The sequence below is a fragment of the Bos javanicus genome, chromosome 24, assembly GCF_032452875.1.
Source record: "Bos javanicus breed banteng chromosome 24, ARS-OSU_banteng_1.0, whole genome shotgun sequence".
NCBI classification, from domain to species: domain Eukaryota; kingdom Metazoa; phylum Chordata; class Mammalia; order Artiodactyla; family Bovidae; genus Bos; species Bos javanicus.
In genome coordinates, this window is record NC_083891.1 from 43,300,762 (window position 1) to 43,315,248 (window position 14,487).

The 14,487-nt window shown below is 43.4% G+C and overlaps 1 protein-coding gene across 9 annotated transcripts in view; it reads left to right on the forward strand.

Annotated features, from left to right (window-relative positions):
* Positions 1 to 10,900, forward strand: part of LOC133237682 (nucleoporin SEH1) — a 97,461-nt gene extending 86,561 nt beyond the window's left edge. For 6 of the 9 annotated variants that reach the window (XM_061400013.1, XM_061400009.1, XM_061400014.1 and 3 more), the window contains 5 exons: positions 562 to 681; positions 1,067 to 1,188; positions 2,609 to 2,738; positions 3,181 to 3,239; positions 10,462 to 10,900. In XM_061400013.1, coding sequence (XP_061255997.1) covers positions 562 to 681; positions 1,067 to 1,188; positions 2,609 to 2,738; positions 3,181 to 3,239; positions 10,462 to 10,603 — 573 coding nt within the window. In that variant the 3' untranslated portion in view covers positions 10,604 to 10,900. Of the gene's footprint in view, positions 1 to 561; positions 682 to 1,066; positions 1,189 to 2,608; positions 2,739 to 3,180; positions 3,240 to 8,374; positions 8,471 to 10,461 lie in introns of all 9 variants that reach the window. The other 3 variants (XR_009733301.1, XM_061400010.1, XM_061400011.1) reach the window with 3 other exon arrangements.
* The last annotated feature ends 3,587 nt before the right edge of the window (positions 10,901 to 14,487 follow it).

Sequence of the window (14,487 nt, forward strand, 5' to 3'; positions counted from 1 at the left end):
GAGAAAATAATCCCATTTACCAATGAATCAAAAACAATAAAATACTTAGGAATAAACCTACTTAAGAGGCAAAAGACCTATTCTCTGAAAAGAATGAGATGCTGATGAAAGAAATTGAAGTGGATGCAAACAGAAAGACATACTGTGTTCTTGGATTGAAAGGATCAGTATTGTTAAAACAACTGTACTACCCAAGGCAATCTATAGATGAGGTGCAATCCCTGTCAAAATCTCAATGGCATTTTTCAGAAAACTAGAAAAAAATTTTTAAATTTGTATGGAAACACTTAAAGGCTCCAGATAGCCAAAGCAGTCTTGAGAAAGAAAGATAAGGCTGGAGGAATCTGGCTCCCTGACTTGAAAAATATACTTGGATCTGGTACAGGTACAGTAACAAACCCACTAAAAATGTTCAAATTCTTTTTCCATTAGTGCAAAATTAATCAATACAAAGACAGTTTTCCCCTTTAATTTCTTCATACCACACTTTGAATTGGTAACCTCAGTGCATGTGTGTAAGGTTCAGAGTCTAAATTTCTCTCCTGGATGTGTTGTTTGTAGGTCTCCATCATGTTTTTGCCCAGAGATAGAGGAGACTATGCCCAGTTTTGGGATGTTGAGTGTCACCCTCTTAAAGAGCCTCACCTGAAGCACACCTTAAGATTCCAGCTCTCTGGACATGTGAGTGTTTCCCTGAATTTAAGTAAATTACTGGGTGTGTTTTGGAGATACCAGGTGAAACTGGCCTGAAAAACTGGCCTGAGAAAGCTAAGTATGTTCCTGGTTTTATTATAATCCCATTAATTCTACTGTAGCTGCTTATCATCTTAGTTTTCTTATGTGTCTTTATTTATTGGCTCTGTGAAATCTATGTTTGCCTTAATTAGGTAAGGTTTTTGTGTGTGTGTGAGACACAGAGAGAAACAGTACAAGATAAAGCATTTGTAATTAAAGGAATTTAAAAATCTGAAGTGTCCTTTTTAAGAATTAGGAAGTAGTAAAATTCAGTTAGGTAAATGTCCATGTATTTATTTCTCCTCCTCCACCCTGTGATTTTTTTCTACAGAGTGTCAGAGCAGAAAGTGAGCCTGGAATTTCACGCATTTCTGCAAATAGCCTCATTAAAATAGATAATTTACTTAAGCTTCGAAGACAGGCTGTATCTGAGGCTTCTGCCCTCATACCTGGGTATGTTATTTCTCTCATTCTCATGAGTTTTTCCCAGTACTTTATTGAGGTATAATCTCATTCGACAAAATGCCCAGTGGCTTACCTGTGATTGACATGTGTCACCCCACTGCAGTCAAGGTAGAGACTTGACTCCCAGTTCCTCTCATCTGGGAGTTCTCACGCGGCTTCTCCAGCCACCCCCACCCTCGCCTGGGGTTTATTCTGTTCTGTATGTTGCCTTAGTTCTGTGGATCTCATGTACACCTGCACTCAGGTTTTGCCTGGCTTCTTTCACTTAGGTGGTGATTTTGGGATCTTTGGTGTTGGTGAGTCCACCTGTGGTGGGTACCTTTGCATGTGGAATTCACATGACCCGTCACAGGGGCACGTCACCATTGTTTCTTTATCCTTTGGCATTTGGTGTCTTCCACCTTGGAGCCCTTGTGAATGAAGATGCAGTGAACATTGTTATATGTGTGTTTTTGTGGACATATTCTTTCATTTCTTTTGGGTAAAAATGTCTTAGAGTAGAATTACTGAGTCATGTGGTAGGAATTTTTTTAACCTTAACCTTAAATCGAAGAATGTTCCCAAAGTAGCCTTTCCATTTTACATTCCCGAAAAGAGTATATGAAAGTAGATTCTTAAAAACTTTATAAAATGTATGTTATATCAGTGGCTTGCAGAGCTTTAATGATAATATGTAAATGTTTAACCTAATGAAAAATTTTTTTTCAGGAATGTGCTTTTTTAATAACTTTTTATTGAAGTATAGTTGATGTATAGCATTGTGTTTATTTCTGCTGTACAGCAAAGCAATGTTACATACATTCTTATCCATATGGTTTACACAGGATATTGAATATAATTCTCTGTGCTATACAGTAGGACCTTGTTGTCTATCCATTCTATATATAAAAGCTTACATGTGCTAACCCCAACCTCCCAGTCCGTCTCTCCCCCAAACCCCTCCCCCTTGGCAACCACAAGTCTCTTCTCTGTGTCTGTGGTTCTGTTTCTTTTTCGTAGGTATGTTCATTTGTGTCATATTTTAGATTTCACGTATAAGTGATATTGTATAGTATTCATCTTTCTCTTTCTAACTTACATGAAAATGTTTCTTATAGTTCTTAGTTAACTCATACTTAGGTTTGACTTAGTTCTGGAGGAAGATGCTTTTAAGAAAAGCATGTTAAGTACCTCTCCAAGAGAGGAGGTTCTGCTGCCCATATCAGCTGCTGCCAGGCATGCCTGGATGCTTCCTGGCACCAGCAATGTTAGTACTGATCAGACAGTCACCTTCACAAAACTACTTTAACTGAAATGTGGGAGAAAACACAAGTTAAAGCCATATACACAAGTTATATAATTTATTATATACAAATAGTTTAAGTTTCTGTAGATTGTAAATAGTTAATTTTCAACCCTGTCTCCATAGCAGGCAACTTGACTTGACCCACCGTGGAGTTTATGCCCCAGAAGACGTGTATCAATTTCTGCCAACGAGAGTTGGGGAGTCAAGGACATTGAAAGTCAATTTGCGAAATAATTCTTTTATTACACACTCAGTAAGTTGGAAATATTGCTGTGGGTTGTGGAAAAATAAATGTATTCTACTATTTGATAAACATTTTCCTAAGAATTAGAAGATTGTTTTATAGATGATATTTAAGGTAAAATAGTTAATTTTTAAAATATCTTAATACTGTGTTTGAAGAGAAACTCATGGGAAGTTTATGATCCTTTGTCTGAAAATTATCCAGTATTTTCATATTTTCATTTTTTAGTTTCTGCTCTTGTTTTCTTCTGTATGATCCTATGAGCATATTTCTGGATAACATTTACTCCAGTCAGAACTATAGTAAATTCATTAAAATTCCCTTCCATGAGCATTTATTGTCTTAACTTCATCTTGTGGGTATACATAAGCAAATGCACGGTGTGTTGACTTAAATATGCACAGATATCTAACTTGTGTAACTTCATAAAGTGTTTCATATTAAATTCCAGCTCAAGTTTTTAAGTCCCAGAGAGCCTTTCTACGTCAAACATTCAAAATATTCTTTGAGGTGAGTTTATCATAAATCAAAGTGTTCTCATCCTGGTGCAGCTCTTTGTGTTCAGGACCCTGAGATTGCTCTTGGGGGCTAGGACTGTGATGTCTCCCTCAGTTACAGCCCCTCATCTTCATCACTAACACCCAGAGCACTAAGTGCATGGTGAAGGGGATGAGGAGCCTGCAGGGGAAACAGTCTGACTGTGGGTTTACGTGGCGAGTATCAACTCAGATTTGCACAGTGTTTGGGCTTAGGGTGTGACTCCTGTTACCCAGTATTTTGACAGCCATATACTTAACTAGAACCTTTGTTGTCTTATGATTAACTTTAGAGTAATTTCTGCATCAGGTGTTACTTTCATCACACTAAGAATCAAGGATTTAAATTTTTACTAATTTGGACAAAAATCTTCCCAGATTAATTGGAAAAACTTTTATTATCCTGTTTTCCAGTGTAATTCTTGAAATAATCCTATATTGTTCTTTCATCAGGGCCTCATTTTCTTGCCATCCTTGCTTATTTTATTTTTTTAGTGTTTTTATTCATTTTTAAGGTATTTATATATATTCTTCCAGTTTTATTGATGTAATTGACACACAGCACTGTGTAAATTTGAGGTGTGTAGCATAATGATTTGACTTACATACATCATGAAATGATTATCACAGTAAATTTTGTGAACACTTTCATCTCATATATATACAAAATTAAACAGAATAAAATGTTTTTTTTTCCTGCAACATGAACTATTAGGATTTATTCTGTCAACAACTTTCATATATATAACACAACATGTTCAGTATATTTTCCATGTTGTATATCACATGGCCTGGTGCATATTTATCCTACAAGTGGAAGTTTTTGCTTTCTGACTTTTGATGTACTTTTTATCAGTCCCACCCACCACCTTCTCCAACCACAAATCTGATCTTTTCTATGCATTTTTTTTTTAATGTCTGAAAATATTTTTATCTTACCATCATTTTTTAAAAATCTTTATTGAATTTGTTACAATATTGCTTCTGTTTTATGTTTTGGCTTTTTGGCTACAAGGCATGTGGGATCTTAACTTCCTAACCAGGAATCTGACCTGCACCCCCTGTGTTAAAAGGTGAAGTCTTAATCACTGGACTGCCAGGGAAGTCCCTTGCCTTCATTTCTGAGAGACAGTCTTGCTTAGCACATAATTCTGACAGTATTATCCCCTGTTCCCATCTTATAAATCTGCTACACTACTGTCTGGCTTACATTGTTTCTAACAAGAAGTCTACTGTCATCCTCCTGTTCATTCCTCTGCCTGATGTGTCTTTTTTTCTGGCTGCTTTTTTTTTTTTTTTACCTTTTTTTTCTTTTTTTTTTTGAGGGGGAAGTGTAATTGACCTCCAACACTCTTAGTTACTGTATTTCTGTTTTTATTTCTGTACATTTCAAACTGATTTCACCACACTAAGTCTAGGATGGTACATTACCAACACAAAGACATTACATAGTTACTATGTTCCCTAGCTGTACATCTCATACCTGCTGTTCATTTATTTTGGAACTGGATGTTTGTGCCTTGTCACCTTCCTCACCTATTTCTTTCCTCCTGTACCCCCATCCCCTCTGGCAGCCACCTGTTTGTTCTTTTTCTCCATGACTCTTTCTGTTTTGTTATGTTTATTCATTTGTTTTGTTTTCTAGATTCCACATGTAAGTGAGGTCATTTGATGTTTTGTCTCTCGGACTTATTTCAGTTTAGCATAATACTCCCTCAGTCCATTCATGTTATTGCAGATGGTAAGATTTCATTCTCTTTTATGGCTGGGTGTATCCCACTGTGTCTGTAGGTATCTTCATCTGTTCAGGCACTTGGGTTACTTCTGTGTAACATTGTTTCCAGTTGTCTCACTTTCAGGCTGTGTAAGTCTTTAGATCTAAAGTGAGTCTCCTGTAGCCAGCATATATGCTGGTTTTGTGTTTGTATCCATTGAGCCACTCTTTTGATTGGAGCATTTAATCCATTTACATGTAAAGTAATTATTGATAGGTATGTACTATCAATTTTGCTAATTGTTTTGGGGTCTTGCTAATTTTATTTTTCCATATGACACCTGTAAAGGCTGAAATTTCAAACTGGGTTGTCACTGATATTTACAATTTTAACATTAGGGTTGCATTGCACTTAATACTAAAAATAATTTTATCTTCATGTTTGAATCTTTAATTAAACTTTATTTATTATAAGCTCTTTCACTTTAGCATCAGGAAGCGGTCCTAGAAGCATGTTCTATTCTGTGAAAACTAGGCCCCTTGTAGGCAATCGAGGGCTGACTGAGTTACTAGCCCAGCAGCACTGACTCAAGCTTACGCTTCCTCTTGTTGTTGGAAGACAAGTCATTCCCTCTACCCCTCATACTTTCTTCCCCTTCTTGACCCCATTCACCCATCCTCTGTGGTTGGAAACCTACCTCTTAGGAGCCCAGGCCAAAGGTACAAGTTGTGTGGAGTCAGCAGTGAATACACCTAGACCTCTCTCAGCCTCAGTGTCCTAATTTGTAAAGGTGCCGGCAGCCTGGACTTGTTACAGGATATGTGAGAGGCAGTCCTGGGGGTCCTGAAAAGCCCCAGCAGGACCCACAGGTGTTGACAGCATCACAGTTCTGTCAGCGCTTTCCCAGCCAGTCTCTTCATCGAGAACGTGGACGATGGCAGCCTTAAACACTCCCAGTCCAAACTTTCCCACTTCTCTGCCCTGAGCTCTCCTCTCCCATTGGTCTGTGGGTCCCTCCCCTGGGGCCTGAGACTGGTGACGTTCCAGGGTGCTTAGAGCAGGCTGGCTCTGCCGAGCTGAGGCTGACCTGCAGGAGCAGTTCGCTGTTCACAGATAGTCATTTGAATTCCCAGTTGGGGCCCTTTTTAGTGACTGAAGACAAATTGATCCTGAGTGAGTGATTAGTCCTGAACACTGCTGTTATCTGAATTTGAACCTTATCGTAATGGCCGTAGTAAATAACTCTGCTTCCTGTTTGCTGTCTGCTTGGTTTACGTCCCTGAGCTTGATCAGTGTTTCGCAGGCATTGTGTCTTTAAGCATGAAGCATAGGAGTCTGGGAACACTTTTGTGTAAACCAGCATACACCTGGGGCTTCAGATCTTTGTTTCAAGGAGCATTTATCTTTAAAAAAATAAACTTGTTTTTTAAAAGTTAAGACACCTTCAGATTTTTAAAAAATTTGTTTGAAGAGCTAACAGCTTTTTAAGAAACAATATTTGCATTCACTTCATCTACAGTTTTGATAAAGACTCAGGAACAGTAACTTGTTAAATTGTTTGGCCGTATGTCAGTGTGTTAGTCGCTCAGTCGTGTCTGACTCTCTGCGATCCTGTGGGCTGTAGCTCACCAGGCTCCTCTGTCCATGGGATTCTCCAGGCAAGAACACTGGAGTGGGTTGCCATTTCTTTCTCCAGTGCATGAAAGTGAAAAGGGAAAGTGAAGTCGCTCAGTCATGTCTGACCCTCAGCGATCCCATGGACTGCAGCCTTCCAAGCCCCTCTGTCCATGGGATTTTCCAGGCAAGAGTACTGGAGTGGGGTGCCATTGCCTTCTCCGAATACTGCAGAAGGTTGCTGTTTCCTTCTCCAGGGGATCTTCCTGACCCAGGGATTGAACCTGGGTCTCCTGCATTGCAGGCAGATTCTTTACCAGCTGAGCTACCAGGGAAAAGGCCTTATGTCACTGTTGCCTGTTTTATGACTGAAGGATGATGCAGTCAACGTACCTGGAGATGAATGTTCCTTTTCCAACTTTCGTTCCTGAATACACTATAGTTTCACATTTTTCACTTAATTTGCTTTCACAGACTTTTTAAAAATTTAAACTATTATAGCTGAAATTTGTAAATCAGCTCCGTCTTGGTCCTTTGCAGAGAAAAGACCTGTTTCTGTTTGATACTAGTAGCATCACACGCAGCAGTCTCTGTTCCCAGCCAGGCTGTGAGAAGGTTAGCTGAGGGAGGTCCACGGGCAGTTTGTGGTTACCTGGGAGCTGGGAGGCCTTACAGGAGACCACACGACCTAAATGCAAATGTAGTTTTGGCAGTGAACAGGTCAAAAGTATTTTCACATTGCCACCGTCAGCTTCCTCATCTGACCCTGTGGCCAGCTGGTAGCATCCTTCTTCTGGTTGCCTGGCTGGCCGTCCTCCTATCCCTGAGGTCTTCCTGCTCCTCACACACAGCTGCCTGTAGTGCTGTAGATGCGACGGGTGTGATGCTTAAAGCATTCTTAACATGGAACTTTTTATCAGTGAGATGGCATTTTGCTTAGTTTCAATTTGTCTAAAAAACAGTTTTAAAATCTAAGATGTGTTCATTCTTGCCATCTCAAAGTAGACATTTTTATACAGTTGAACATGATGACTTGCCATTCCAGTGCTAGAACATTTTTAGCTGTCCTAAATTAAATACTCACTGCTTTTCTGTGCTGGAGAAGGCAATGGCACCCCACTCCAGTACTCTTGCCTGGAAAATCCCATGGACCAAGGAGCCTGGTGGGCTGCAGTCCATGGGGTCGCTAAGAGTCGGACACGACTGAGTGACTTCACTTTCACTTTTCACTTTCATGCATTGGAGAAGAAAATGGCAACCCACTCCAGTGTTCTTGCCTGGAGAATCCCAGGGACGGAGGAGCCTGGTGGGCTGCCGTCTATGGGGTCGCACAGAGTTGGACACGACTGAAGTGACTTAGCAGCAGCAGCAGCTTTTCTGTGCAGCCTAGGTCATGTCACAGCATCTAAGAGAGTTTAGAAACATGAGAAAATATTTTTTAATGAAGCAAAATTTGGACAGTGTACATAAGGTAGCATTTCAAATTGCCTCATAAGATACTTATGTTTGCTTTATATTCTTAAACATGTTATTACTTTAAAATATCTTTAACTTTTTATACTTTGAAAAGAGATTTAAATAAGGTAATTTTATACTTTATTGGTGGCAGGTACTGAAGTTATTCTGATACATTTCATTATTCTGAACTTAGGATAAATATGTAATGTTACAAATTCCAGCATCAAAAAAACTTTAATAATTAGCAACTCAGTATAAACTTGGTGAAATATGAATAAGAAGACCATAAGTGCAAAGCAGTAACTCTGATCTGTTCAACCAGGTGAAGTAAACTCTACGTCGTAGAAAACTTCCCTCGTGACACGTGCATAGGCTTAGATCTTACATAGAGGAAGGCGGGAAGCTGGCCTCTTCATACGTAAGAATGGCTTCTTTCCACTTTGGAGAAGTAGAGCCTTGCTCCCTGAGAATCCTCTCACAAACAGGGGTGGGGCTACTCCCCGTGTGAGCGTAGGGGCTTGTACTCCTCCTAGGGGTGAGGCCACTGAACGGTCTCGTGAGCTGTAGAGGCTGGTGCAGTGACAGTGCTGGACTCGGCAGGTGGACAGGCTGTGTGAGGCTCCAGGGGAGCCCCTCCCAGTCCCTGTTGGTCACCTTGTTTTTCTCAGGGGGCTGCCTGCCCTGGGGCTAGCAAGCCCCAGTCCTCGAGTGGGAGCTCTGCTCCATACCAGGAGGTTCACTGTCCTGGCAGTCCTGCAACAGGGCTGTTAGCTGACAGTAGGTTCTGGGGATTTGCCTGGGGCGAGGGCGTGTACTGGGCACATCCTGTTGCCCACAGAAGGTGGGTGATGGTGGAGGTGATGGAAGAGGGGCACTGACGGGTGGGGTTTTGGTCAGGGTTCTGCTGTGGGCTCTAGGTGGTCCCCTCTCTCTCATGACTTTTTAAGAAGAATCTGTTGTGTTCCCACTTAGCCCCTAGAGCGTCCTCTGCTGACTGTTTATTCAAGTCTAGTCTGCTGAGACTTTGCAGATGATGCCCCGTCTGCCGGGCTCATACCCACATGCATTCTGCGAGCTGGCCTTGTGGCCGAGCAGCCAGAGGGACGCTTCTAAGTTACAGAGAAAGAAGGATTCGGATTGCTGACGTTTATAGGTTATGGCTGTGGGGGGCTGAGGTGTTTCGGGCACTCCGCCAGCCCTGCCTCTGCACCATCAGGCACTGGTTCTCATGCCTCTGCTGCAAAAGTTGTCCTCAGCTGAGGATTTCCACGTTGTGTCAGCATGCTTTCCTGTTACATGTTCCCGTGTGTGTTTGTGTGTATGTATGTATGGGTGTAAAGCCCCCTTGGTCACCACACTGCTGGGTGCTGGAGCTGTGTGGACCCTGGTTCTTCCTAGGTTGCATCCCAGTTTATTCAGTGTGTGAATCTAAAGCAGGTGATACGTATTTGTCATAGTATGTTTTTCAAAATTCTTTCTCAGTTAAATATAGAGTTCTGCATTCCATGTTGAACTTTGCTAATAATGGAATCATCTAAAGATTTATTTTTGGATATTTTAATGTGTTTTAGTAATTCATAAGTTACGAAGCCTCTTAGGTTGGCAGATTGTACTACATTATTCTGAGGATTAAGATGCTAACATGAAAGAGAAAGTTGTCATTTGTCAGTGCCATCAATAGGTACCAGTTTCTTTAAAAGCAGCTTTGCTTTGATGTGGAAAAATGAGGTAAATGCATTGGTGAAAAATGACCCAGACTTTGAATATGTATATTTTGTTACCTCCAGGAAAAGGGCTTTGAAATACTTGGCCTGTTTTCTGAATTTCTAACCCACTGTGCTGGGTCAGGAAACATGCTGGAAACAGAAGCGCAGTCCGGTCCCTCTACTGAGCCCACACACGTGTGGCTGAGCTCAGAGGGATCTGCCCTCTGAGGAGAGTCTGAAAGCTGTGAGGTTTCACTTAAAAACCATTAAAACAGAAGGTCGGTGGCATCAAACGGGCTGTGGGAAGGGCCTGCATCTTGTTCCCCTCAGGAGTAAAGATGTATTTTTGAAGCTTTTGGAACCTCGTTTTGTGAGCAGAAACAAACCCGCCAGCATAATACTTGTCTGTGCCTCAAGTAGAATACGATCATAAATTTTCAAGGAAACTCTTGGTAGGTTTCCTAAGAATTTTGGAGCAAACCTGCCAGCCCCAGTAAAGTTGGTTGCAGCCATGGGGTGGCTGCTGGCAAGTACGCCCTGAGCCTTCCTGGGCTTGGCTGCCTCCTGCTCCTGCAGACGCGGCACCAGGCTCCAAGCCTTGCAGCTCCTGTTTCCTTGACCAGGCTCACTCTCCACCAGGCGTCGTGTGACTGGGGGGCTCTGACTGCCCTGATGCCGTGTTGACACCCCTTTTTCTCTACAGAGCCCAGCACTACATCAACATGCCCGTGCAGTTCAAGCCCAAGTCCGTGGGCAAGTTTGAAGCTTTGCTCGTCGTTCAAACAGACGAAGGCAAGAGTGTCGCTGTCCGACTCATTGGGGAAGCTCTTGGAAACATCAGCTAGAATCCAGTGTGTGTAAAGTAAATGACCTAAGTTACATTTTGGTAATTTCCTTTTTTTTTCTACACTACAGTTATGCATTTGTGTATATTTTGTATGATAAATTGGATGTCTATAACTGTAGATTTGTTGCTTTGAAAAGCTAATACCTGACTAAAATAATCATGTATCTAGCCTACAGTCTTGTATTTAACTTTTACAGAGAAGAGAGTTCTATTTTTGCATTGATGATGATACTCTGAATAAATTTGACATATGTTTTAGTTGGTATATCCAGAAATAAACTTAATTTCCACTGAACTTGTCTTTTTTATATGATGTCATACAGAAATTAGAATATCACTTTATTCTGCTAATTATTTCCAAGCTCCTGCGTTTCTGTTCTGTGAATTTTCTTTTCCATCACAAAGTTTTGTTTGCCTTAAGCAATTCCTTCTTGGTTCCTTTGTCTTTTAGCTGCTGCTGCTGCTAAGTCGCTTCAGTCGTGTCCGACTCTGTGCGACCCCATAGACCGCAGCCTACCAGGCTCCTCCATCCATGGGATTTCCCAGTCAAGAGTACTGGAGTGGGGTGCCATTGCCTTCTCCAGTCTTTTAGCTAGTTGCCCAGAATAGAAAGGAAAGCTTCCTTCCAAAGAAGCTGTCTTTCTCCAGAATGGGGCAGTGTCCTTAAGTGTGCAGACACTTGGGAGAGGTTGATGGTGTATTTTAGGAGAGCGTTTATTGAAGTTAAAGGTGAACAGGATGACTTCAGAACCTGGTGTAGAAGGGCACAGCCATCAGGTACCACTGGGACCCAGGGGCGGGGACAGAGCCCCCGTGCTGTGACTTCCCTGGTTCCACTAGTTGTGGCCATTGCTGGTAGGTGTTGTGCAGCAGCGTGTGGGTCGTGGCTGATGTTGCCGACAGAGCAGGAGGATCATGGAACATGTGCAGAGCTGCCACTGGGAGGGCTCTGACCCCAACGTTTACACCTGAGACAGGGAAGTGCACTCCTTCCTGTGCGCAAGCTCAGGACATCTTACCTGCCAGCCATGTGGGTTGTCCACAGGTGAGAGCAGAGGTGGTCTAGCAACTGCCCATCCTCTTGGTTAAAACGTTCCCTTCAGTCTTAACAGAGATACTTCCTGGTTTTGTTTCTTCTTTAGGTTTTTAATTTCATCCCCAGGAAGTGGCCTGGGACCAAGGGAGCCTGTGAGTTTTCACCTGTGCTCTGAGCCCTTTGAGCAGTGGTGGACTCGGAGCAGCAGGGCTCTGACAGCAGGTGGAGGAGGAGCCGGCTGTGTCTCATAGACATCCTGTCTTGTGTGTCTGGTGTTGCCCCCAGAATATGTCCATGGGCACGTGGAGGTGCTCGTGTGCCCATTCTGAGCAGGGTTGGCCCAGGCCTCCTCCTCAGTGCCCCTGCAGGTCAGCAGGCAGCCCCACGCCCCTCACTCAGGAAGTTCTCTCTGCACTTGGGTTGACCAACGAAATCACTTTGAGGAGTTGACCTGGGGACAGGCCATGTTGTGGATTCAGCCGCATGTGAGACCTGCTTCCTGAGGCCTTGAATCCGGGCAGGGACTCCCATCATCTGAGCTGACTCACAGCACCACAGACCCGCCATGCCAAACCCCAGGGCTGCCACGGCTGTCCGCGTCACCCTGGTCCTTTGGGTCCTGGAGGCTGATTCTGCAGCAGCTTCCTAAACTCTCAGAGGCCCGCATGCATTGAGGCTAGGCCTGATCTCCCACACTTGTTCTTCCACAGGCTGTTCTTGGGGGTCAGGGGGCGGCGCTCCCAGCCCCTCCCCTCCCACAGGGAACCTTCTCTTTCTGCCTTCCAGGTGCTCGGGTGAGGTGGCCCATCTGACTGACAGGCACCTGTACTGAAGGCTGGTTCTTTGAAGCCTCAGTGCCTGAAGTGCAGGCGGGGAGAGGGGGAGAGGAGGGTTCATGGTCTGAACAAATGGATGAGTGTCTGTATCTTATCTTTCCATAGACATATCAAGAGTCCATGGTAAATGTATACAATAATTACTTGCATCTCCAGTCAGAAGCAGGCCGTGCTAATGGAGAAGTGCTGGAAGGGCTGAGTCAGGAGCAGGCAGGGACCTTTAGCCCCCGTCTGTGCTAGGCATGACCCTGGCAGGTGGAGGGGGAGGAGATGAGACAGGACAGTGATGTAGTTGTCCACCTCAGATTCCAAGAAAGTTTCCTTTAAAAATCATAAAGCGAATTTGGTAATGTAACTGGATATACAACTGATACACAAAATCAGTAGTCTTTCTATATAAGAAAATAGTAATGGAAGAAAAGATCCATGAGGAATCCCCCAGGAATAAACATATGAAGAACTGTGTCTAATATTTACATGTAGCCTGCTAGGCTCCTCTGTCCATGGGATTTCCCAGGCAAGAATACTGGAGTGGGTTGCCATTCCAGGGGATCTTCCTGACCCAGGGATCAAACCTACATCTCCCACACTGGAGAATGCATAACCAAAGTCCAAAGACAAAGGACAACCTGGAAGTTTCTTGTTGATGGACACGTTGGCCATTGCAGTCTTTTCCTACTACACCTATGTAGCTGTTAAGTTGGGTTGGGTAGAGCGTGGCAGCACGGTCAGTGGGGGGACGTTCCCAACTGCTGTCCTACCAGACTTCTGTGAACAGCGCCTGTTTCTTTACATTTTTGCCAAAACAATATCTGTGCACACACTTTTCCCACTCCACTAGGTGGGTCTGACAGGTACCCTGGCTCTGACTCAGGGAGCAGAGCACACCCAGGCAGGCACATCCTGGAGTCACTCCTTCCTCTCCCCGCTTCCTCCAGGTGCCTCCAGTGAGGAGGATGGACCTGCCTCAGGCGCTTCCCGCCTGGACCACTTGGGCGCTACTGTTGGGCAGTGGTACCTGTGAGGCCCCTCCTCTCCTTACGACCCTGTCCCAAGGTGGGGAGGGGGAGCTGCCTTTCAAGGGACTGTCTGAACTTTCTACCATTTTCAACTATTAACTATTTTTGTAATAAATGTTTTAAGGAGGTTAACATAACTTTCCTGGTGGTCCAGGGGTTGAGAATCTGCCTGCTAACGCAGGTGATGTGGGTTCGATTCTTGGTCAGGGAGGATCCCACATGCTGTGGGAGCAACTAAGCCCATATGCCACATCCACTGAACCCCCACATCTAGAGCCTGTGCTCTGTAACAGAAGTCACCACAAAGAGAAGCCCATGCTCACTGCAACTGGACAAAGCCCACTTGAGTGCAGCAACAAAGACCTAGCACAGCCAAAAATAAGTAAATAATTTTTTAAAAAGAAATTGTTTTAATAAGATAGAGATCTAAACATCACTTTTTCTGCCAATGCTAGTTAACTTAAGGGAATGTATCACTTATTAATGTAGGTATTGGGTAGCCAAATGCTGCCTGTTGACCGTCTTTCTCAGAAGGTTCTGAAATGATATCTTAGTAAAGTTCTAGATGGACTTCCCTTCTGGAGAAGCTCATGGGTGGCAGCATTTGAGATCCTCCCAGCAGATGCTCCTCCTTGACTTTTCTGTGAGGTGTGTTACAGTCTGTGTCCAGGAGGAGAAAGCAGGGCAGCCCCTGGAGAGGCTTTTTGGGGAGGATCCCTTGTGGGTGGGATCCCATTGGGGCTGAGGTTAGAAGGTTTCCCATCAGCCTTGCCTGTAGGGCTGCATCACACCTGCTTGCCTTGGAGGAGAAGGGTCAGCGAGCCCATTGCCTTCTGGGCAGTCGGTCACTTGTTTCCACTATGAATTTGCTTTCCCCTTTGTTATTTAATATTGATGTTAAAGCCACTAAGAAGGTTACCTGTTTCTATCTGGACATGAAGACAGCCTATTTTTATATTTTACACAAAATATAGAACATAAATGTATGTTT